The sequence below is a fragment of the Anomaloglossus baeobatrachus genome, chromosome 1 (genome assembly GCF_048569485.1).
Source record: "Anomaloglossus baeobatrachus isolate aAnoBae1 chromosome 1, aAnoBae1.hap1, whole genome shotgun sequence".
In the NCBI taxonomy this organism is placed as follows: Eukaryota; Metazoa; Chordata; class Amphibia; order Anura; family Aromobatidae; genus Anomaloglossus; species Anomaloglossus baeobatrachus.
In genome coordinates, this window is record NC_134353.1 from 725,648,643 (window position 1) to 725,673,062 (window position 24,420).

Here is a 24,420-nt window from a genome sequence, read left to right on the forward strand (position 1 = left end):
TATATATTATTAGTAGTACTTAAATTATTATATACTTTTTTATTTCAAATTTAAATTGTGTTTTATGTCACTATTACACCTAATCCCTCCCTCTGTAACATTTTTACCAAAATACAGATAAGGTAAACTAGTAAAAGAAAGTCTGATTTTTACACTACAGTTACACAGCAAAAAAAAAAACCCTTTGTATGTCTTAATGTTGTATTTAATGTTGTTCATTCACACATTTTTTACATGACTCATTTTCATGGCAAATTCATATAACATTAATGTATGTTTAGTATGCGTCTCATTAGTATCAAAATTAGATTGACAAAATAGAATTACCAACACTTATATTGTATATTGCAATCATTTGTAGAATATATTTCCTAAGGGATGTAGTCAGCGTTCAAGTGATAAAAAAAATTGTCCTAAAATGTCATTTCAATCTTTAAATTTGTAAAAGTGCCTAATTGAAATACCTCTAAACCAAGCCTTGTGTGAGCGCCATTTTGAGGCACCCATGGGTTTGTCAAGCTTCTGATCTGGATCCATTATCTTGAAGAGATCCACACCAAAATTCAATACCTACGGCCTTGATCACTGTAATACTAAGATATCTCTGCCTTCTTCAGGAGAAATTGCATGGCTTAAAGCACACATCTGGGTGAATTTTCAATATGGTTCAATGAAGAATTAAAAGAAAATAGAGAATAAGTCATTAGAAGTTTAGTAGTACAGACTTTACACATAAGAAGTAGCCATTCTATGAGCAAAACAGTAAAACAAATTAAGTTAATAAAATCTGGTGCCTTGGATTAGACAGGTCACAAAATGATTTTTTGTGGACTGTGACATCATGGCTTAATCCATTCAAAGACTACTTCCATTGTTTTTATACTCATCAGCAACCCTGAGTAACTTAAATCTGAAATATAGTGTGTAATCTCTTGTACTTATCTAATATGTCAGCAGGATTTCAATGGTAGATTGTCCTACTGATCACTTGGTACATAGCCATTCCATCCACTTGAGTCATTCCAGAAGTTTGTTAAAGCCCAAGTGTGTTGTCACAAAGTTCCATGTCTGTATGTTATTTTAGTGAAACGTAAAGCTACAAGTGACACCTACTTATCATTTTGTAGTATGTCACTTTTCAAAAAAGTGCTTGTTATCCATAACAAGTTTTATTAATAAAGAGTATAAGATTATACAGAAGCGTGAAACTGTTCTTCTGAAAGAACATCAAGCTAAAACTTGGGCACCACCTTTTGTTTTCCATTATAAAATCTATATAAATTTATTGCTTTGACTTTGGACTAATATTCACATATTCAGGTTCATGGGTGCTTCAAAAATAAATTTTAAACTCCTTGAACAACATAAGATATAAAATAGATTTGGCTGGCCGGCCATTTTATTAACACTTATTGGGAAGAGAAGCCCTCTTTGTAATTGGTACCAATCTCCATGGTCCTCTCTTCCAGACTCATAGGGCATGTTTAATAGCTCCTTCCCTTTTTCTCCTTAGAAATTACAATGGACAGTAACAGTGAAGGTGGTCGTTCTCGGTCAGGTAGTGAGGGAAATATTTCACCTGTAAAAGAAGAAGCTTATTATCGCAGCATTGGTGGACACAGGAAGTGGTCTCTTCAGCGTACCAGGGCCTCAGAGGATAGATACGGTATGCAAAACAAAAAATTCTTCCTCCTTTTTAACCAAAGGATGTATTCAGATTCTTCAGGCTTTTATGTCTGGACCAATAAGGGTGTCAGGTTATTTTTGGACTTACCAGACATGTTTTGATGGTGCTCAGTAATATTATAATCCAATCAACAGTTTTTGAGAACTTTGAAGTATCTGACTACTAGTTTTTAAGAAAAAGATCTTTTTTTTTTCAGCGGACTCCTTTAGGCTTAAAGCCTGGATCAGTTATTTCTTGGCTTTTACTATGCTGGATACATAGCCACCCCTTTTGCATGTAATGCAGCATGTGTGTAGGCACTTCTCTGTCCATCCCAGCACATTTAGGTTCTTTAAGCTTAGTGTAAAGAAAGGTAGGATAGCACCAAGTTCCTGTTCATCATTGCCATTCAGCCATACTGTATGTGTTGTTGTGTGACTTATTACATTGCATGGTCATCAGCTTCTACGTAAAGCTCATAGTGTTCCTGAGATTGCGCTTTTTCTTTTGGGGCACAAACATGTTGTTTGCAAATATAAGCCATACAGTCAGCTATGCTAAGGAATATGTAGCAACTGCAACAGATGATGCCATTGCTAAGCCTTCAATCTCTTTGACACTTGGCAAAATGGTGGCACATACAAAGATTGTTGTATATGTTTCGTAAATTTATTTAGATAGTTATGGAAGTCGAGAAAAGATGTCATCTGGGATGTACGATGAATCTGAAACAGATGGTGGGATGGAAGATTATTCAGTACGAATATTTGTGGCACTCTTTGACTATGACCCGAGAACCATGTCACCAAATCCAGATGCTGCAGAAGAAGAACTTCCCTTTAAGGAAGGACAAATAATTAAGGTGAGTGATTAAATATTTTTACTCTCCTTCTAAAAGTTAACCCTTTTATGACCGTTGTGGGCATTTATGGTCATGGAAGGTTTTCAACTTTTGATTTGCTGTATTCTTTTCTTATATATATTATTCAGTCTAGTCTAGTTGGCACTGGAACTTATTATTTAAAACTGCATTGGATATTAATTATTTTTTAGAAGTCTCACTTAGGAAAAGTGGATGGAAATATAAAAAAAAATCCCAATATTTTCAAATTTTAATGCTTTGTTTTACAGTAGATGATTTGAAAAAGCAAACAAAACATTTACCATAAAAAGGAATCTTCAATTTTTCCTGTTCATAATGATGTCAAATGTGTGTACACTGCATTCAATATTACTAGAGTTAAGAATAAAACCCTATTTTATGTGTTTTAAACCAACAAACACTACCCTAAGAAATACTCAAAGAGATTTATTGCAAAAAAATAATCTTTATTATTAAAATTTTTTTAAAACAGTAGTACAGCAGAATAAATGTGAAAGATATACCGATCAACTATGCCCCATGATACAAAAAATCATCAGTCTGTCAATTTAGGGTATCAAACCCAGTATCATGCATTGGTAATCATAGCAACAAGCTGAAAATTATGATATCAGATAAATAATTTGACAGAATATCAAAAACTAAATAGAAGGGTCAGAAAATTAGTGTATCAAAGAAAGGGATCATTTCACGTTGGAGAAAGCCACGGCGAAACGCGTCAAGGTGATATTGATGAGGCTGTCATAATATGTAGCACTGGGTTAGTTTTTCAGCTGGCATGTTTGATACTGTTACTCCATATTAGACTTTATTATAAGTCTTTTTTTGATTACCATATTATTATAAGTATCTATCTGCTTATATAATATCATCTTGTCACAGTTGGTATTGGATCAGCTTGTGTCTTTTCTGTGTGAAATGATCACTTTCTTTGATACACTAATTTTCTGCCCCTTCTATTTAGTTTTTGATATTCTGTCATAAATTATTTATCTGATATAATGATTTTCAGTTTGTTGCTATGATTACCAATGCATGATACTGGGTTTGATACCCTGAATTGACAGACTGATGATTTTTTTGTATCATGGGGCATAGTTAATCGGTATATCTTTCAAATTTTTTCTGCTGTACTACTGTTTTAAATAAAGTTTAATAATAAAGATTATTTTTACAATAAATCTCTTTGAGTATTTCTTAGGGTAGTGTTTGTAGGTTTAAAGTTTACCACTGTTTCACTGCCCGACTGTATTTATATTTGAACTGGCTTATATTGTGTGGTGGTCAAATTGTAGGTTACCTATTTTATGTGTGCATCCCTCCTCTTTGATTGGAGAGGTAGGCACTTTTTTGGGGGAGAGGGAACTTATTTTTATTTCTCATTTTATTTGTATATATACATATATATATATATATATATATATATATATATATATATATATATATAAATGTTAACATTTTACTGTTTTCTAAATTAAATATATGCTGTATTTCACATTTTTGTAAATATTGTATTATATCTTTTCATGGGACAACACTGAAGATATAACACTTTGATACAATGTAAAGTAGTCAGTGTACAGCTTGTATAACAGTGTAAATTTGGGGTGGCCTCTAAATAACTCAACACACTCCTTGAATGAGAAGGTGTGTCCAAACCTTTGGTCTGTACTGTATAGTACAGACCAAAGGTTTGGACACACCTTCTCATTCAAAGAGTTTTCTTCATTTTCATAACTCTGAAAATTGTAGTTTCGCATTGAAGGCATCAAAACTTTGAATTAACACATGTGAAACAACTGAACAACTGAAAATATGTGTTATATTCTAGGTTCTTCAAAGTAGCTACCTTTTGCTTTGATTACTGCTTTCTACACTATTGGCATTCTCTTGATGAGCTTCAAGAGGTAGTCACCGGAAATGGTCTTCCAACAGTCTTAAAGGAGTTCCCAGAGATGCTTAGCCCTTGTTGGCCCTTTTGCCTTCACTCTGCGGTCCAGCTCACCCCAAACCATCTCTATTGGGTTCAGGTCTGGTGACTGTGGAGGCCAGGTCATTTGGCGTAGCACCCCATCACTCTCCTTCTTAGTCAGATAGCCCTTACACAGCCTGGAGATGTGTTTGGGTTCATTGTCCTGTTGAAAAATAAATGATGGTCCAACGAAATGCAAACTGGATGGAATAGCATGCCGCTGCAAGATGCTGTGGTAGCCATGCTGGTTCAGTATGCCTTCAATTTTTAATAAATTCCCAACAGTGTCACCAGCAAAGCACCCCCACACCATCACACCTCCTCCATGCTTCACGGTGGGAACCAGGCATGTAGAATCTATCCGTTCACCTTTTCTGCATCGCACAAAGACACGGTCGTTGGATCCAAATATCTCAAGTTTGGACTCATCAGACCAAAGAACAGATTTCCACTGGTCTAATGTCCATTCCTTGTGTTCTTTAGTCCAAACAATTCTCTTCTGCTTGTTGCCTGTCCTTAGCAGTGCTTTCCTAGCAACTATTTTACCATGAAGGCCTGCTGCACAAAGTCTCCTCTTAACAGTTGTTCTAGAGATGTGTCTGCTGCTAGAACTCTGTGTGGCATTGACCTGGTCTCTAATCTGAGCTGCTGTTACCTGCCATTTCTGAGGCTGTTGACTCGGATGAACTTATCCTCCGCAGCAGAGGTGACTCTTGGTCTTCCTTTCCTGGGGCGGTCCTCATGTAAGCCAGTTTCTTTGTAGCGTTTGATGGTTTTTGCCACTGCACTTGGGGACACTTTCAAAGCTTTCCCAATTTTTCGGACTGACTAACCTTCATTTCTTAAAGTAATGATGGCCACTCGTTTTTGTTTTCTTAGCTGCTTTTTTCTTGCCATAATACAAATTCTAACAGTCTATTCAGTAGGACTATCAGCTGTGTATCCACCAGACTTCTGCACCACACAACTGATTGTCCCAACCCCATTTATAAGGCAAGAAATCCCACTTATTAAACCTGACAGGGCACACCTGTGAAGTGAAAATCATTTCCAGTGACTACCTCTTGAAGCTCATCAAGAGAATGCCAAGAGTGTGCAAAGCAGTAATCAAAGCAAAAGGTGGCTACTTTGAAGAACCTGCAATATAAGATATATTTTCAGTTGTTTCACACTTTTTTGTTAAGTATTTCATTCCACATGTGTTAATTCATAGTTTTGATGCCTTCAATGTGAATCTACAATGTTCAAAGTCATGAAAATAAAGAAAACTCTTTGAATGAGAAGGTGTGTCCAAACATTTGGCCTGTAATGTATATATATACAGTCGTACAGTTGTGCTCAAAAGTTTACATACCCTGGGGTAAATTTTTGAGCACAACTGTATATATATATATATAAATATATTAGATAGGTAAAAATCGGTAATAGGAAAGGTTGGGATAGGTAATAGGAAAAAAAAATCCAGCACCAAGGTCTGCTTCAATAAAGTTTTGTTTTAAACTCCATTTTATTAAAGGTAATTAAAAATCACACATTTGAATCTCACGCGTTTCAGATCCTAAGGCTAGCTGATGCTTAATCATAGAATATAGATAATATTATTAGGATAAAAAATGTCTTGATTGATTGCTTAGCACGTAATTATGTTTTTGCTAGTTATTCCTCTTCTTCCAAATATGACTTGTACTTGTCACACTGTTTTCAGGTATATGGTGATAAAGATCCAGATGGTTTTTACCGAGGTGAAAGCTGTGGGAGATCTGGTTATATCCCCTGCAATATGGTGTCTGAAATTCAAGCAGATGATGAAGAAATGATGGACCAACTTCTCAAACAAGGATTTCTACCTTTGAATACTCCAGTAGAAAAAATTGGTAGGTAATAAAAGCCTTTCTTAAGACGATAGCCTGTCTGCCTAGCTGTAGCTGCTTCTAGCTTTATCAGTGCAATGTTATGGGATACTAATTCTTCAGTGGCATCCAGTACTTGCATGTCTTGCGTATCCCTTTTGTTTGGAACTAACCACCAGTCTGAACTTCCAGAATGGTGCTAGCTAAAGCATTTAACATCTGGACCATAGATTTTATGATATACTGCATAAAATAATGGGTCTTGGCTATTTGCCTGAGTATGTAATTTGGACAGCACTTTTCTTGAACTCGACATTATAAATCTGTATATTTCCAAACATTTCCAAATTTGGAAATCATCTGCTTTAATTTGCACCGCTATACTGCTTAATTACCTATTGCACTTACACTAGACTTTCTTTATCAAGAAGCTGGCAAAAGTTTGCAGTTTTTGTTACTGTGCCCAGAACCAAAAAGCAGAATTTACAAATGTTGAATGTATATATTTTTTTATTACTATTAATGCATTTCATGATACCAGATGGTAGTTGTTAGACATGACAATAATCATAAACTCCAAAAAGTAAGCATTTAAATCTAAAAACTAATTTCTGGTCTTCAGTTACACGTACATGTCATTGGTAAAAACATGATCTTGACACCTTGAAATTTATTAATTGCTAGTAAAACAGACATTAAGTTGTCAGCTACTTTTACTTTCCCAGCTGAGCGTTTCTCGATTGAAAGTAGAACTTTGAACAGCTTCATATGTTCTCCTCTTCTTTTATTTGTATGCATTCCTTTCCTGAAGTCAACTGTGAACGTTTCAAAGAGAGCTCTCGCTCTGTACACCGCAGATCCAGAAAGTCTAAACGAGGTCTGTGAAGAAACCCTAACTTTATTCAGTTAATAAACCAGCTGAAATTATTTCACATGTCTAAACATAACTATGTTTTCTTGTAAGTTAAACTAACCGGCATGTTTTGTCCTTTGAGCTTGCATCATTTGAAGTCATTTTGCTGTGGAACACAGGCTTAACATATGGCCTCACTAGCATTTGTAGATGCTGCACCAAGACTACTTGAGACTCCTTAACAAAATATTTCTTAATGCCTTTTCTATTTAGCAATATGTGAACATTTTGTTGTATTTCTATGAGAATTTTGGTTAAAGATGAAAAACATATCTGTTTACATCCAAAAGGTCACCTAACATAATGCCCAACTGACAACTATGTAGCTCGTGAAGGCTCTTGCCAATGGCAGTGCACCAAGGCTGCGTCGCTCCATTAGTACAGAGATGTACAGCCTTTGTGCAGTGCTGTGTGTACTGTGATATTACATGAGGGCAAGTACTTCAAAGCTTTCACACCAAAAAAGTAGAAAAGTTGCAAATTCTTTGCACAATGGGAAGTTGACAAAAATGTTGCAGAGATGGGGTGGGACGTGAATCCGCCAAATTCATGAATTTCTTGTAATTCATGGGGTCCCAGTGGTCAGACCCTCAGCAACTCTTCAATTTACGTTCAACTAGAGAGCCTCGTGAGGTTGTTTTTTCAGTGTTTTGTTTTAACAAACCAGTTGTTTTTTTACAACCTCCGTGGCCAAATGTTGGCTGTCAAGCAAAAGGAAAATGTGAAATATATTGCAAACTGCATTTTTTTATTGCTGCATTAGTGTTTCTTTTTCCCTTTTTCGATCTGTAGATATAGAGTATTTGTAATTTTGTCCCAATGGGCCAAAGGGCTATAGGACAGTAAAATACCTGAAAAATTTGCGTGTGTGAACAAAAAGAAGGCTACCAAAGAAAGAAAAATGCTGAAATGATTCACTGTTTGTGAGAAATAATGATGTTAATTTAAAGGGTTATTCCTAAGTTGTGTCTTTAGCAGCATTCTGCAGTCTCCTTATGTCCTGTGGGCGACCACTCCTCCTTTAGTGACGGTTTTGGTCAGTTTCCTTCTGCTGAGTTTTGGCTACTGTGACACATTAGTGTTCTATCAGTGCAGTTGTTCTAGAATATATATTGTCATCAATATATTTACTTATACAGTGCCTTGAAAAAGTATTTATACCCCGTGAACGTTTCTACATTTTTTCACATTGCACCCAAAAACGAAAATGTATTGTATTGCAATTTTATGTGATATACCAACACATTACTGCTGCAAGTCTTTTGGGGTATGTCTCTACCAGCTTTTCAAATCCAGAGTGAAATATTTGCTGATTCTTCTTTGCACAGTAGCTCTAGCTCAGTCAGATCGGATGGAGACGTCTGTTATCAGCAAGTCTTCCTATAGATTCTCAATGGGATTTAGGTCTGGACTATGACTGGATCTTTCAAACACATGAATATGCTGGTCAGAGTTGATTGGAAGATGCATGGAGCTAAATATAGGGTAATCCTGCAGGAAATCCTTTTAGCGGCTGCAAAAGACTGGGGCAAGCAGGACAATGACTCTAAAGATACTGCCAGAACAATAGAATGTTTTAGTTAATTGGTGGACAACTTTTTCAGCGGGGCCAAATGAGAGACCATAATGCTGGGTTCACACATAGCGACGCAGCAGCGATCACTTCGGGCGACCTGACCTTATCAGGATCGCGTTACATGGTCGCTGGTGAGCTGTCAAACAGGCAGATCTCACCAGGGACCAGCCCCCAGCCAGCAGCGACGGGTGGAAGCGGTGCTGCGTTTGGTAACTAAGGTAAATATCGGGTAACCAAGGGCTTGGTTACCCAATATTTACATTGGTTACCAGCGCACACTGCTTAGCGCTGGCTCCCTGCACGCCAGAGTACACATCGGGTTAATAAGCAAACCCTTGCTTATTTACCCGATGTGTACTCTGGCGTGCAGAGAGCAGGGAGCAGGCAGCACAGGCAGCGTGAGAGCGGCGGCAGACGCTCGTAACAAAGGTAAATATTGGGTAACCAAGGAAAGGGCTTTCCTTGGTTACCCAATGTTTACCTTGGTTACAGCTTACCGCAGGCTGCCAGAAGCTGGCTCCCTGCTCGCTTCAGTTCGTCGCTCTCTCGGTGTCACACACAGCGATGTGTGCTTCACAGCGGGAGAACAACGAGCAAAAAATGAAGCAGGACATTCAGCAACGAGCAGCGACCTCACATCAGGGGCCAGCTCGTTGCTGGATGTCACACACAGCAACAGCGACGGGACGTCGCTGCTACGTCACATAAAATGGTGACGTAGTAGTGACGTCGTTGTCGCCGTCGCTGTGTGTGACACCACCTTAACTGTTATGAAAACTGAACCAATAGCTGAAATTAATTGTGTTCAATATTGATATATTTATATTTTTTAGTATTTTAAATTTATTGTATTACTTAATATTGACCAGAATTAAATATGCTTACACCTCCCATATAAGCCCACACACAGTCCCCCTATATGCAGTATGAGCCCAAACACAGTTCCCCTATCTACAGTATAAGACCCCACATAATCACCTATATACAATATATGCCCCTACATAGCCTCTCTAGATACAGTATTAGCTCCTACCAAGTAACCCTTTATACAGTATGAGGTTCCACATAGCTCCCTATACACAGTGAGTCCACACATAATCCACCTATATAAAGTGTCAGCCCCCACATAGCTTCTTTATAAACAGTATGAGTCCTCACATAGCCCCTATATACAGTATGAGCCCCCACATAGCTTCCCTATATTCAGTATGAGCTATTACATATTAAAATCAATGGGCTGGAGAGAGCTGACTGGGATCTTAGGAGTTAATTTCTTAGCCTGGAATGTAATTACTGTGCATCCTTGCCCATGCTTGCTGTGATGCTGGCTGTGGTGAGGGCGGCTGTGCTGGCTGTGGTGGGTACAGCAGTGCTGGCTGCGGTGTAGGTGGCTGTGCTGCCAGCGGTGGTTGCTGTGCTGGCTGCAGAGGCTGTGCTGGCTGTGTGGAGCAGGGTGGTGCAGCAGGTGTCCCAGATACTCTGTCGGCGGTGAGGGCTTCAAAGAAATGGTGCTCGGAATCGGTGCGTGCGCAGATTGAGCTCTCAGCTCAATGACAAGCCGAGATCTCATCCGCCGCTGCAGACCTTTACAGCCACTGCCAAATCTCGTGCACAGCCGCCGCAGTCCATGCACAGCCGCCGCAGACCCTGCACAGCCGCCGCAGACCCTCCACAGCTGCCGCAGACCCTGCACAGCTGCCGCATACCCTGCACAGCCGCTACAACATTGGCTCTGCCTTCTGCTACCCCTCTCCACCACCACCCAGTAAGCTACATGTGGATTATAAGATGCACCCATTACTTTCCTCCCAAATAGTTGGGAGGAAAAGTGCATCTTATAATCCAAAAATTATGGTAATTGTCCATTTTTACTCCTCTATAAAATATTATGTTCTCCTTTGTGCCCCACACAATAATTATATCACTCTTTGCAGTTCCATACAACTAATATAATCCTCTTAGTGACTCATACAATATTTATGTTCCCCTTTGCCTTATATAATATTAATAAAAATGCACTCTTTGCCTCATAAAATAATGCCCCCTTATGCTCATACAAAAATAAGGCCTTTTTTTGTGCCATCATATGAAAGATGTTCCACAGATGTGCCGCCTGATTTTCAATTAATATAAAAAATCAAACTGGGGCATGGGCAGCATGATGTCACTTCCTTTGCTCACTTCTGAATTCTGATAGTCCTCAGATGACATAACAAAGGGCCGGGGGCACTCGGAACCGGACCTTTTCTGTTGGGAGGTCACGGTGGCAGGGCCCGGCTCTGTGACCCTGGCGGTGTCGTTTAAATGAGGGATATTGAAAGGGGATAAGTTGTGATGCCACCTGTGGTCTTTGGCCAGGTATGGTTGACGCTGCTGAATGGGACCGCTGGGGCAGATGGTGACGCAGCTAAGATGGTACAGCTCCCCGCAGGTGGAGCTGGGCCCCAGGGCAGCCGTAAGCAGTTATTAGCCAATGAAGTGTTTGAACAGCGCGGGGCTGGCGGCGCAGATAATGATTCCAGGACATAGCGGGATGCAGTCATTAGTTCTTTTACTCACAATTGGCAGTTCCAGGTTATCACGGCTGTCTGGTCAAACACCATCATTGTAATGCTGAGTCCTGCGGTGACGGGATCCAGACGATCCCCTGGCAATTTAGAGGCACAGAACCGGTGTCACTTTCTGTATCTCTTTCTGGTTGTCTTCCTGCGCTGGCTTCGCCCTCATGCCCTGCGCCTCACACACAATGCCCCGAGTCGATGTCCATGGGCCTTGTTTGGGAGGCTCTTCTGGCCTTGTTCCCTAGCCCACTGTGGTCATCTTTTCAGTGGATTTGTGTGAGGCTTCGGCACATAAAGATAGCTCAGCCTCCGGTTTGTTAGCTGAGCCTGATTGTTCTCCACTAGTCTAGGGGCCGGTCCCCTTTGCTGCCTAGTCCCTCCACACCGGTGCATCAGATGTGGATACGAGCCCACGGGTGGATCTCTCACTGCCCGTGACTCTAGAACCCCTACTTCCTTTCTTTCTTCTTACTTGACCTAGGACGAGCTCACCGGCTACAGTCCTCAGGACCTCTCTCCTCATTGCATCCTTCGCCTTCACTTTTCAACTCCTTCTTCACTCCGTTCTAAGTGTCCACCCACTAACTAACACCACCTCCAGACTGGCTCCGGGACTGTGCTCTCCCTAAGGAGCAATGTCGCCCTAACCATGGCCTGAAGTGGGGTAGCTATACTAAGGGGTACTTTGCACACTACGACATCGCAAGCAGATAGTAGTGATGCCGAGCGCGATAGTCCCCGCCCCCGTCGCAGCTGCGATATCTTGTGATAGCTGCCGTAGCGAACATTATCGCTACAGCAAATTCACATGCACTTACCTGCCCTGCGACGTCGCTCTGGCCGGCAAACCGCCTCCTTCCTAAAGGGGCGGGTCGTGTGGCGTCACAGTGATGTCACACGGCAGGTGGCCAATGGAAGCAGGGGGGCGGAGATGAGCGGGACGTAAACATCCCGCCCACCTACTTCCTTCCTCATTGCAGCCGGGACGCAGGTAAGGCGATGTTCCTCGCTCCTGCGGCCCCACACACAGCGATGTGTGCTGCCGCAGGAACAAGGAACAACATCGTAACATCGGTCCTTCCGAAATTATGGAAATGACCGACGCTACACTGATCATACGATTTCGACGCTTTTGCGCTCATTAATCGTAGTATAAAGGATTCACATACTCCAATGTCAACAGCGACGCCGGATGTGCGCCACTTTCGATTTGACCCCACCGACATCGCACCTGAGATGTCGTGTGTGCACAGTATCCCTAAGAGTGTGTGTGTGTGTGTGTGTGTGAACAACGGCCTGTGACCTCCTCCTTACCAGGGATTGGGGTATCACACCTTTGGCTGAGGTGCACTACCTCTGTGGTGACTGGACCCTCAGGGTCGCCACACATCCAATTCCAATATAGCTAACTATTATTATTATTATTATTTATTATTTTAGCGCCATTTATTCCATGGTGCTTTACAAGTGAAAGAGGGTATACGTACAACAATCATTAACAGTACAAAACAGACTGGTATAGGAGGAGAGAGGACCCTGCCCGCGAGGGCTCACAGTCTACAGGGAATGGGTGATGGTACAATAGATGAGGACAGAGCTGGTTGCGCAGTGGTGTACTGGACTGAGGGCTGTTGTAGGTTGTAGGCTTGTTCGAAGAGGTGGGTCTTGAGGTTCCTCTTGAAGCTTTCCACAGTAGGGGAGAGTCTGATATGCTGAGGTAGAGCGTTCCAGAATATGGGGGAGGCACGGGAGAAATCTTGTACGCGATTGTGGGAAGAGGAGATAAGAGAGGAGCAGAGAAGGAGATCTTGTGAGGATCTGAGGTTGCGTGCAGGTAGGTACCGGGAGACTAGGTCACAGATGTAAGGAGGAGACAGGTTGTGGATGGCTTTGTATGTCATGGTTAATGTTTTGAACTGGAGTCGTTGGGCGATGGGAAGCCAGTGAAGGGATTGGCAGAGTGGCGAGGCTGGGGAATAGCGAGAGGAGAGGTGGATTAAGCGGGCCGCAGAGTTTAGGATAGATTGGAGGGGTGCAAGAGTGTTGGAAGGGAGGCCAGAGAGCAGGAGGTTACAGTAATCGAGGCGGGAGATGATGAGGGCATGCACTAATGTTTTTGCTGATTCTTGGTTAAGGAAAGCACAGATCCGGGAGATATTTTTGAGTTGTAGTCTGCATGAGGTGACGAGGGCTTGGATGTGTGGCTTGAAGGATAGAGCAGAGTCGAGGGTTACTCTAAGGCAACAAGCTTGTGAGACTGGGGAGAGTGAGCAACCATCAAGTTTGATGGAAAGGCTTGTTGGAGGATATGAGTGAGGAGGAGCAAAGACAATGAACTCTGTTTTGTCCATGTTAAGCTTTAGGAATCGTGCAGAGAAGAAGGATGAAATAGTAGACAGACATTGTGGAATTTTGGTTAGTAGAGAGGTAATGTCAGGTCCAGAGAAGTAGATCTGTGTGTCATCGGCATAGAGATGATACTGAAAGCCGTGGGACTCTATGAGCTGTCCCAGGCTGAAGGTGTAGATGGAGAACAGCAGGGCTCCAAAAACTGAGCCTTGGGGGACACCGACAGATAGGGGGCGAGATGAGGAAGTGGTGTGAGAATGGGAGACGCAGAATGTTCGGTCGGTTAGGTATGAGGAGATCCAAGATAGGGCCAAGTCTGTGATGCCCAGAGATGAGAGAATCTGTAGTAGGAGGGAATGGTCTACTGTGTCGAAGGCAGAGGACAGGTCCAGGAGGAGGAGGATAGAGTAGTGTCGCTTGGCTTTGGCGGTTAGTAGATCATTGGTGACTTTGGGTAGGGCAGTTTCAGTAGAGTGATGTGGTCGGAAGCCAGATTGTAGCCGGTCAAAGAGGGAGCAGGAGAAGAGGTATGAGGACAATTCAAGATGGACATGCTGTTCCAGTAGTTTTGAGGCATAGGGGAGAAGGGATATGGGGCGATAATTTGACACAGAGGATGGGTCAAGGGAGGGCTTTTTGAGGATGGGTGTAATGGAGACATGTTTAAAGCATGAAGGGAATATACCACTTGTTAGTGATAGGTTGAAACGATGGGTTAGGGCTGTGATGAGGACTGCGGTGATGTTGGGGATGAGGTGCGATGGGAGCGGGTCAAGTGCACAGGTGGTTAGATGTGATCTTGAGAGTAGAGTGGAAAGATTGTTTTCTGTCATGGTGGAGAAGCTGGATTTGGAGAAAGAGGGCTGAGTAGCTATGATGAGGGGCTGTGGTGATTGTGGGGCAAAGCTTGCTCTGATGTTGTCAATCTTCTGCTTGAAGAAAGAGGCAAAGTCTTCAGTTGAGATGAGAGGAGAGGGAGGTGGTGCTGGGGGACGAAGGAGAGAATTGAAAGTGTTGAATAGCTTTTTAGGGTTGTGAGAGAGAGAAGATATGAGGGATGAGAAGTAGGTTTGTTTTGCAGCCGTGAGTGTTGACTTGAAGGTGGTGAGGGACTCTTTATATTCAATGAAGTGCTCAGTGGAATGAGACTTCTTCCATCTGCGCTCAGCAATTCTGGAAGCCCGTCTCAGTTGTTTAGTCTGACTGGTGTGCCAGGGTTGCCTGTTGATTGTGCGGGTTTTGGTGTGTGTGAGGGGGGCAGCTGATTCGAGAGCTGCAGAGATTTTAGTGTTGTATAAAGTTGCAGCAGCATCTGCATTGTGTAAAAATGCAATGTCTGTGAGAGGGAGAAGGGACTGAGAAAGTGCGTGTAAATCAAGGTGTTTGATATATCTGGGAGGGTGGGAAAGTTTGTGGAGGGGGGGTTGCGTACTTGGAGAAGAGAGGAAGGAGAATGTGAGTAGGTTGTGGTCGGACAGGGGGAGAGGCAAGTTAGAGAGGTTAGATAGGGAACAGAGGCGAGGGAAAATGAGGTCCAGCGTGTGGCCATCTTTATGAGTAGCTGCAGAGGACCATTGGGTGAGACCGAAGGAGGAAGTGAGTGTTAGAAGTTTGGAGACAGATGAGTGGGAAGTGTCAATGGGGATGTTGAAATCACCCATGATGATGGTGCGGATGTCGGTGGAAAAGAATTGTAGTAGCCAGGTGGTGAAATGATCAAAAAAGGCAGTGGCTGGCCCTGGGGGACGGTAAATGACAGCCAGTTGAAGGTTGGAGGGGGCGAAGATAAGTACGGAGTGCACCTCAAAAGAGGGAAGAGTAACAGAGGGTGGTATTGGAATTGGTGTAAAGGAGCATTGGTCGGACAGGAGCAAAGCAACTCCTCCACCATGCTTGTTACTGGGGCGGGGGGTGTGAGAGAGTTGGAGACCGCCATAAGAAAGTGCAGCAGGAGAGGCTGTGTCAGAGGGGGTGAGCCAGGTTTCTGTGATGGCAAGAATGGAAAGTTTATTAGTGATGAAAAGATCATTAATGTAGGAAAGTTTGTTGCAGACAGAGCGAGCGTTCCATAGAGCTCCTGTTAGTGGGACTGGGGGAGCTGGGGCTGGGTGGATGGGTATCAGGTTTGAGAGGTTGCGGAAATATGTGATAGGTTGAGGATGAGGGTTTGAAGTGACAATAGGGATGTGGTGAGGAGGACCTGGATTAGGAGAGATATCTCCAGCAGTGAGAAGCAGAGAGAGTGTTAGTAGGTGGGAGCAGGAGAGGCCATGAGATGGCCGTTTGTGTCTGGAGACACTGGGTGAAATGTGGAGGAAAATATGTGAGGGGAAGGTGAGATGGGTTGGGAGGATGGAGGGAGAGATAAATAGTTCATTACTGGGTTTAGGGATCAGAGGGGGCAGTAGAAAGTGAAGTAATATAGGGGTAAAAGAGAAGAAAAACACAAACATGGTTTACAGTGACTATGTAGTCAGTTACCTTCCGCTCCCTTCCGGTCTAATTCTGGCCTAATTCAATGCATCATACTTATATGGTGCATACTTGTATTGGTGTAGACGAAAAGTCTTGTGCAGACTTTTTAGTTGCCCCAATATATACATATACAACAGTGCAGCAGCACTCTATGTGAAGCAGCAGCTGCTAAAGCAAACAACATTTTAGGGTGTATAAAAAGAGAGATTAGATCCCGTGATCCCAACGAATTGTTACCCCTCTATAAATCACTTGTAAGGCCACATCTGGAATATGGGAACCAGTTTTGGGCTCCACATTTTAAAAAGGACATTCAGAAGTTAGAGCAGTTCAAAGGCGGGCAACTAGACTATTACAAGGAATGGAAGGCCTTCCATATGATGAGAGGTTGATATGTTTAGCTTAGAAAAAAGACGTCTCAGAGGAGATCTCATTTATATGTATAAATACATGTGTGGTCAATATAAAGGACTGGCACATGACTTATTTCTTCCAAAGACAATACTAAGGACCAGGGGGCACTCACTGCGAGTGGAAGAAAAGTGATTCCGACAGCTAAATAGGAAAGGGTTCTTTACAGTTAGAGCAGTCAGACTGTGGAATGCCCTACCACAAGAGGTAGTAATGGCAGATACTCTAACAGCTTTTAAAAAAGGGCTGGATGATTTCCTCACTACACACAACATTGTTGGTTATAAATGACTTAGTGACCAAATGTAGAACTGGTGGAGGAAGGTTGAACTAGATGGACCTAGGTCTTTTTTCAACCTAAGTAACTATGTAACAAGCGCAATTAGCTGTGAAGGGGTGGGGTGCAACAAGAACCTCTTGATCATTCAATCAAAGAAGCCAGATGCAGCATCACATGGACAGAGTAAACAAAGGTCATAAAAGGAAGGTCGGGGAACAGGGGGGGAGAGGTCACAGTGAGAAATTGGAGCATGCCATGAAGATATTGAAGCAAAGGGAGAACAGGTCAGATATTTTGGGAAAGTAGAGTGGATGGTTTTACATACCAGGTATTAGCACACACAGCAGAGCAAAGGGGAGATCAGTTCAGTTCATGGGAAAGTAGAGCGGATGGTTTTACATACCAGGTATTAGCACACACAGCAGAGCAAAGGGGAGATCAGTTCAGTTCATGGGAAAGTAGAGTGGATGGTTTTACATACCAGGTATTAGCACACACAGCAGAGCAAATGGGAGATCAGTTCAGTTCATGGGAAAGTAGAGTGGATGGTTTTACATACCAGGTATTAGCACACACAGCAAAGCAAAGGGGAGATCAGTTCAGTTCATGGGAAAGTAGAGCGGATGGTTTTACATACCAGGTATTAGCACACACAGCAGAGCAAAGGGGAGATCAGTTCAGTTCATGGGTAAGTAGAGTGGATGGTTTTACATACCAGGTATTAGCACACACAGCAGAGCAAAGGGGAGATCAGTTCAGTTCATGTGAAAGTAGAGTGGATGGTTTTACATACCAGGTATTAGCACACACAGCAGAGCAAATCGGAGATCAGTTCAGTTCATGGGAAAGTAGAGTGGATGGTTTTACATACCAGGTATTAGCACACACAGCAGAGCAAAGGGGAGATCAGTTCAGTTCATGGGAAAGTAGAGTGGATGGTTTTAAATACCTGTGGGAAGATAAACATGATGATTAGATGATGGCAGAGAAGTGATGATAGATGACCAAGTGTATCATAATAATATCTCTGGCCTAATTCAATGCATCATACTTATATGGTGCATACTTGTATTGGTGCAGCCGAAAAGTCTAACTATTTAACTATGCACAACATTGGAATGAAATGGGCTAGACAAAATTGCATCCAATGGGATCTATAATATAGGGAGGCCATACTAATGGTATAAAAATAAAACATTTTGTTGATTTTGTGAAACTACAAATTTTGGTTAAGTTCTGAACACATTAGACCTAATTTTCTAAGATGTTAAAGACTGGTAATATATAAGACTCTGGTTCTGAAGGATTAGGGACTGGAGTAAGATTTGTGGCATAAGTAACGCCACAATTCGTTATGAATTAGACAACCCGTTGAGTAATTTTGAATCAGTTAGCTTGTATGTATTACAGTACATAGAAAATTGAGTAATGAAGTTACAGTAATTAAATTGTCAAGCTAATCTAATACCTTCACTCATTAAATAGATGTGGTCATAAATCAGCTTTGAAGAAACAAGTATGAAGGCTTTTAAAATTGATGAACAACGAGGGTTGGAAAGACACCCAGTTTAGGATTTTACATAGGGCTATTGTAGGTTTCAATATTCCGGGTAGAGATGCACGTTGTCCAAAATGTCAAGCAGAGAAAACAGATATGCTACATGGACTCTTGGGAATGTAAGGAAGTGCAGAGGTTCTGGAATCAAGTAAGAATGTTGGCCCAATCAACATGGGGGATATATTGCAGACCAGAATTAATGGTGTGGATTTTCCATTTCTTTGAGGGTGGAGTCAAAGGGGGATCAAATACTCGGGATAAAAGGACATTTGCAATCATACATGACTTGGCCATGATAGCTAAAAGGTGTATCTTAAGACACTGCATACAGAGGGAGGGTCCATCTACAAAGGAGGTTATTGGGGAATTGCATACTCTTTTGAAGTTGGAAAAATTGGAAGCGGAAAGGGATAAGGATCAAAAGACAGCCGCGTTCTTTGGGAGATGGAAAAATTTTATTGAACACCACTTCACACGGGGAGAAATAAATAACTTGGTGACACCTTTCATACACACGGAGTGGTATCTCCTGAATGAAATCCAGGATAGCTTGGGCAACCTGAGGATCACTTAGTGGGGGCTCGAGAGGAAGGAGGAGGTGAGACGTCAAGGAAGTATTAAGACACATCATTGATTTTGGAATTACTAAAAAATGACACAGGGGTTTAAGGGACTATATTACATGTGGTTTATTTTGACTTTCTAGTTCGGTTTCATTATATGTCATTTTTCATGGAAGAATAATCTGGACTAGCAAGAGGGGGTTGTACCCCTCTTTTTCTTCTTCTATATCATACTCTGTCAATTGATTGTCCTTCCCTTGTAATCATACTCATTTTGTTATGGTTTTTATAAAATTTGAAAAATCAATAAAAATGTTTGGAAAAAAAAAATTGATGAAATCATTGAATGTATGTTGGAAGTGGCTTCCAGGGTCATCTTGTCCAACCCCCTGCTCAATGCAGGATTCATTAACCCAACTCCGACAGATGTCTGTCCAGCCTCTGAAGACTTCCTTTGAAGGAGAACTCACCACCTCTTGTAGCAGCTTGTTCCACTCTTTGATCACCCTCACTATCAAAAAGTTTTTTCTAATATCTAATTTGTATCTTTTTCCTTCAGTTTCATTCCATTTCTTCTTGTGGATCCATGTGCAAATGAGAATAAGGATGATCTATCTATACTGGGACATCCCTTCAGATATTTGAAGATGACTATTAAGTCTCCTCTTAATCTTCTATTTAGCAACCTAAACATTCCCAGATCCTTTAACCATTCTTCGTAGCACATAGTTTGCAGACCGCTCACCATTCTGGTAGCCCGCCTCTGAATGTGCTCCAGTTTTTCAATGTGTTTTTTAAAATGTGGTGCCCAGAACTAGACAAAGTATTCCAGATGAGGGCTAACAAAAGAGGAGTGGAGGGGTATAATTACTTGACGTGATCTAGACTCTGTTTCTCCTAAAACATCCCAGAACTGTGTTGTCTTTTTTGCTGCTGCATCACACTGTTGACTCATGTGAGCATGTGATCTATTAGTATACCCAAATACCCAAGTCTTTTCACACATGCTTTTGCTTAGTTCTAATCCTTCCAGTCTGTAGATGTTATTTTAGTTTTTGCCCAGATGAAGAATTTAGCATTTCTCCTTGTGAAATACAACTTTACAAATCACTGCCATTTGTTCCAGATTATCTAGATCCTTCTGAATCTTTTCTCTGTCTTCTCTAGTTTACCTACAGTTCCCTTATCTAAATCATTTCTAAAAATGTTGAACAACACTGGAACAAGACAGAGCTTTGTGGTACTCCACTTGAAACCATTTATTACCTCTTTTTGAGCATGATCACTGATCCAGTTATGAATCCATTTAACCGTAGCCTTGACAATCCTATACTTGGTCATATTTTTCAGTAAGGATAGTATGAGATAGTTTATCAACGGCTGCTCAATCAGTGATTCCATCATAGAAGGAAATTAGATTAGTTTGGCATGACTTGTTTGGTACAAGACCATGCTGGCACTGGTTAATTACTTTATTCTTATCCAAGTACTTACATACATGATGTTTAATAATTTGTTTAAAGATACTTCCTGGTATAGAAGTATTGGTCACTGGCCTGTAATTTACTGGCTCCATCGTCTTTCTTTTTTTGTTTAAGATAGGGATATCATTTGCCCTTGTCCAATGTTCTGTGACTTCTGTTCTCCAGGAATTTTCAAAGATTCTGGCTAGTGGTCCTGCAATTTCCTCTGCTATTTCTTTCAGCACCCTAGGATGTAATTCATATAGACCAGGAGATTTAAATTATTTTAATTTATCTAAATGTTCTCTAACCATCTCTCTGTTTATAGATAGTGTGGATTATTTTATTTATTCAATAGCACAATGAAGATCAGTTGATTTTACATTTGCTTTCTTAGAGAACAGATTCAAAATAAGGACTGTAAGTTTGGCCTGCTCAAAATCATTTTATGACAATTTCACTCTTTTTACTTTACCCTGTAAAGATCCTATGGCATTTTTTTACTTTTCTTTTGCTTTTGACAATTTCCCAAAATACTTTTTTATTGCTCTTGGTCTCCCTTGCAAGCCTCACCTCATTACTGGCTTTAGTTCTTCTAACACTTGCCCTTCAGTCGCTGCGGACAGCAGTATATTCTTCTTTAGATATGCCTCCATCTTTCTATTTGATATACAATTATTTTTTCCATTTTAGAAAGTGGTTGAGTTCTGTTTTCATAAATCCTGGTCTCTTTAAATGCTTTCAATTTGTCCTTCTTTTAGGAATTGTTACTGATTGTGCAGTGAGAATTTTAATTTAGCAACATTTCTCATCATTCTTGGACATTTCTGTCCTTTAGAACATCCAGTCATTAGACCTTTCCAACCATCTCTATGATTACCTTTTCAGAGAGATAACGTTATAAAAAATACTCTTAATTGTTAATGCAATGCGGTTTACACACATCAACTGCAACCATTAAATGACCACTGAATGGTTACATGTATGCTAATTGGTGGTTGTTTAATGGCATGGCTTGACTGGCTGACAACAAATCTGACAACAAATCTGATCGCTCTGTTAGCAAAGAATATTATCATATCATCAGCACATAGGATGATGTGCTGTCAGCCAAGATGTTTTTAAGCTGGCTTTAAAATCATTAGACTTAAAGCATTTTGCTTGTTTGTTGGAAGTTTGATGGGTTGACAGACCAATAGTTGGGAATGAGTGTTCCTAGTAACGCTTGTTCTCCATTTATTTTACCATTTAAATGCAGCATTACAGGTTGTATTTCTTACAATTAGAGGTAGGTTTTCTTTTAAATGAAGGCGGGTGCTGGCCCTGGGCCGTGCGGGCTCCGCCCTCCTTCACCATAGAGACTTTGTTTGTGGAAATGACTTTGGGCTTGCTGCTTCATGCCAGTGTCCATCACTTCTGCTGCCGGTCCTCGACATAGTAAGAAACATTACACCAGAGTTAACTTAGATAACCAGTTTTGGTTACTTTTAATCTTCACACCTTTATGACCTTCCTTTCTCTGTGGGGTACTACTCTTCGTGCTGTCCCCTGCTATCATTGACTACGTCTTCAATACTCTGGCGTCTGTGCCTCCTTCCCCCTAATACTGCACACCTTCATCTGCTTTTGGGCCCTGATTACTCTCTAGCTGAGAGGCTCTCTAAGCCTGCCGGGGAGAGCCATAAGCTCCGGACCTCCAGAGGTTACCTTGCGGTTCCCTGTCTAGTCTTAGCACCAAGGCTATGTTTTGTCACTTTGAACTCCCTTCTTCACTGACTCCCTCTGGAGCTCCCCTTCCCAACCATCTTCCCTGCCATTTCTCACTCCTCCCTTAACTACTTTAACCCTAACTTATCTAATACCTCTAAAGGTCCTCTACCGCCAGCTAACACAACCGCTGCAATAACCTTTGGTAACCTGTTGAATAATCCTAGCTCTGCTACATCGTAAGGATATTCCTTTTTAAAACACTTAAATATCCACACATGCATTTACAATATACTACAGTAAATACAGAAAATATAGCATATTTACATCAAGGTGCACTGCCCACCTATTACAAAGGTACAGTAGTTCCTTTCCTAAAGGTATTTAAAATAAATCTTACATTATATAAAAAAAATAATGTAATTTCTGTATATTAGTTATCCGCAGTGTTTTAGGAGTTAGATGAGTGCACTCAGGGAGGAACAAGGGAAGGCTGCTGTCAGGTTTGGTGACCTGAAATGTAGTTGGAAAATTGCAATTGACATGGCAGTCTAGAATTGGCTATAAAGTCTAATAGATTAACTCGTCTTAACTAGTGATGAGCGGACTCGCAGATAACCGGGACTGGCGTATCCGTGTTATCTGGTTTTTAAAATCCGGTTCCAAGACGGATTCTGGTCCCCATATAATTCTATGTGGACCAAAATCCGGCGATTAAAAATGTTGGTCGGAAGGATAGGGGAATAGGAGCAGGCCCGCTATACTTATGAAGGCTCCAGCACAGCTGTAACATTGCTTCAAGGTCTCGCATTCACTGCCAGGCTGCACATTAGGCTCATTGCATATGCACTGCTTTCCCCACCCACCGGTGCCTGTGATTGGTTGCAGTCAGATATGCCCCCACACTGAGTGTCAGCATGTCTGTCTTGATATACAAATAAATAAATAAATTGGTGTAGGGCCCCCCATATTATGATACCCAGCACAGATAAAGCCCATGGTTACAGGCTGCAGCCCCCAGCCGTGTGCTTATCATGGCTGTGTATCAAAATAAAAAGAACCGCATGCATTTTTTTTCCATTATTTAAATAATTGAAAAAAAACAGCATGCGGCCCCCTCCAATTTTGCTATCCAACCAACATAAAGTCCAACAGCTGGGGGCTGGTATTCTAAGACTGGGGAGGCCCATGCTTATTGGGCCACCACCCAGCCTAAAAGTAGCAGCCTGCAGCTGCCAGGGAATGTGAGCTCAACAGCCAGCGGCAAGGCGACCTCATTTTTGTCGGGTCCCTGTCAAATTAATGCCTCTGTTTAGGTTAAAAAAACCCTGCAATTTATGGGTGGACAGGAACCAGCAAATGGAGAATTAAAATCGCCTGAGGCTGAAGAGCAGGAGTGCTCAATCAGAGGGCATTAACCCTGTAATATAAGAACAAGACTGATGGCAAATCCTATCTTTCTAATGTGAACAGGTGCAAAATGAATTTGAAAAATAGTAACAAAAAGGAGAACGTTGCACACTGCAGTGCTAAGATATGTGGAACAATGAATATGGGAATATAGACATGCAATACTGCTATGAAAAACCATGTAAAAATTGAGATACTTAGCACAAAAAATGGCTAGATTTTATGTGAGCCCAACAGCCATTGGCAAGGCTACCTCATTTTTGTTGTGTCCCTATTAAACTAATGCCTCTTTTTGGGTCAAAAAACCTACAATTTATGGGCAGACAGGAAAATGCAAATGTAGAATTAAAATTGCGTGAGGCTGAAGAGCAGGAGTGCTCAATCAGAAGGCATAACCCTGTAATCTAAGAAAAAGACTGATGGCACATCCTATTTTTCTAATGTGAAAAGGTGCAAACGGATTATGAAACTAAGAAAACAGTCCATTATAAAGAGAAGCAAATACATGTGGCTGTATATCCTCAAACAATTAGCCATACTTAGCTTGGATAGTAAAATTCCTGATTTCTAGGACATAAAAGGACTGGGTGTCTTCAGTGCTGATGAAGAAGGTAATATATTTATTCTTGTTGGTCTAAAACTGTAAGACGATTGTCTATTACAGAAAAAGAATTAACAATACCATCTCTGGTGGTCTTGGACAGGGAGGAGGTGAATTTTAGCCTCCCTAATGGTATAAGATAATAAAGGGTTTAATGTCAGCACCCTCGTAATCTAGAGCAA

The 24,420-nt window shown here is 41.4% G+C and overlaps 1 protein-coding gene across 21 annotated transcripts in view; it reads left to right on the forward strand.

Annotated features, from left to right (window-relative positions):
• RIMBP2 (RIMS binding protein 2) overlaps window positions 1-24,420 on the forward strand; it is an 877,394-nt gene that overhangs the window by 777,404 nt on the left and 75,570 nt on the right. For 14 of the 21 annotated variants that reach the window (XR_012725119.1, XR_012725121.1, XM_075322225.1 and 11 more), the window contains 4 exons: window positions 1,514-1,666; window positions 2,344-2,528; window positions 6,227-6,395; window positions 7,183-7,248. Coding sequence is in view for 19 of the 21 variants with exons in the window: in XM_075322225.1 (XP_075178340.1) it covers window positions 1,514-1,666; window positions 2,344-2,528; window positions 6,227-6,395; window positions 7,183-7,248 (573 nt within the window). In the remaining 2 variants the exon portion in view is untranslated. The remainder of the gene's footprint in view (window positions 1-1,513; window positions 1,667-2,343; window positions 2,529-6,226; window positions 6,396-7,182; window positions 7,249-24,420) is intronic. The other 7 variants (XM_075322298.1, XM_075322363.1, XM_075322324.1 and 4 more) reach the window with 3 other exon arrangements.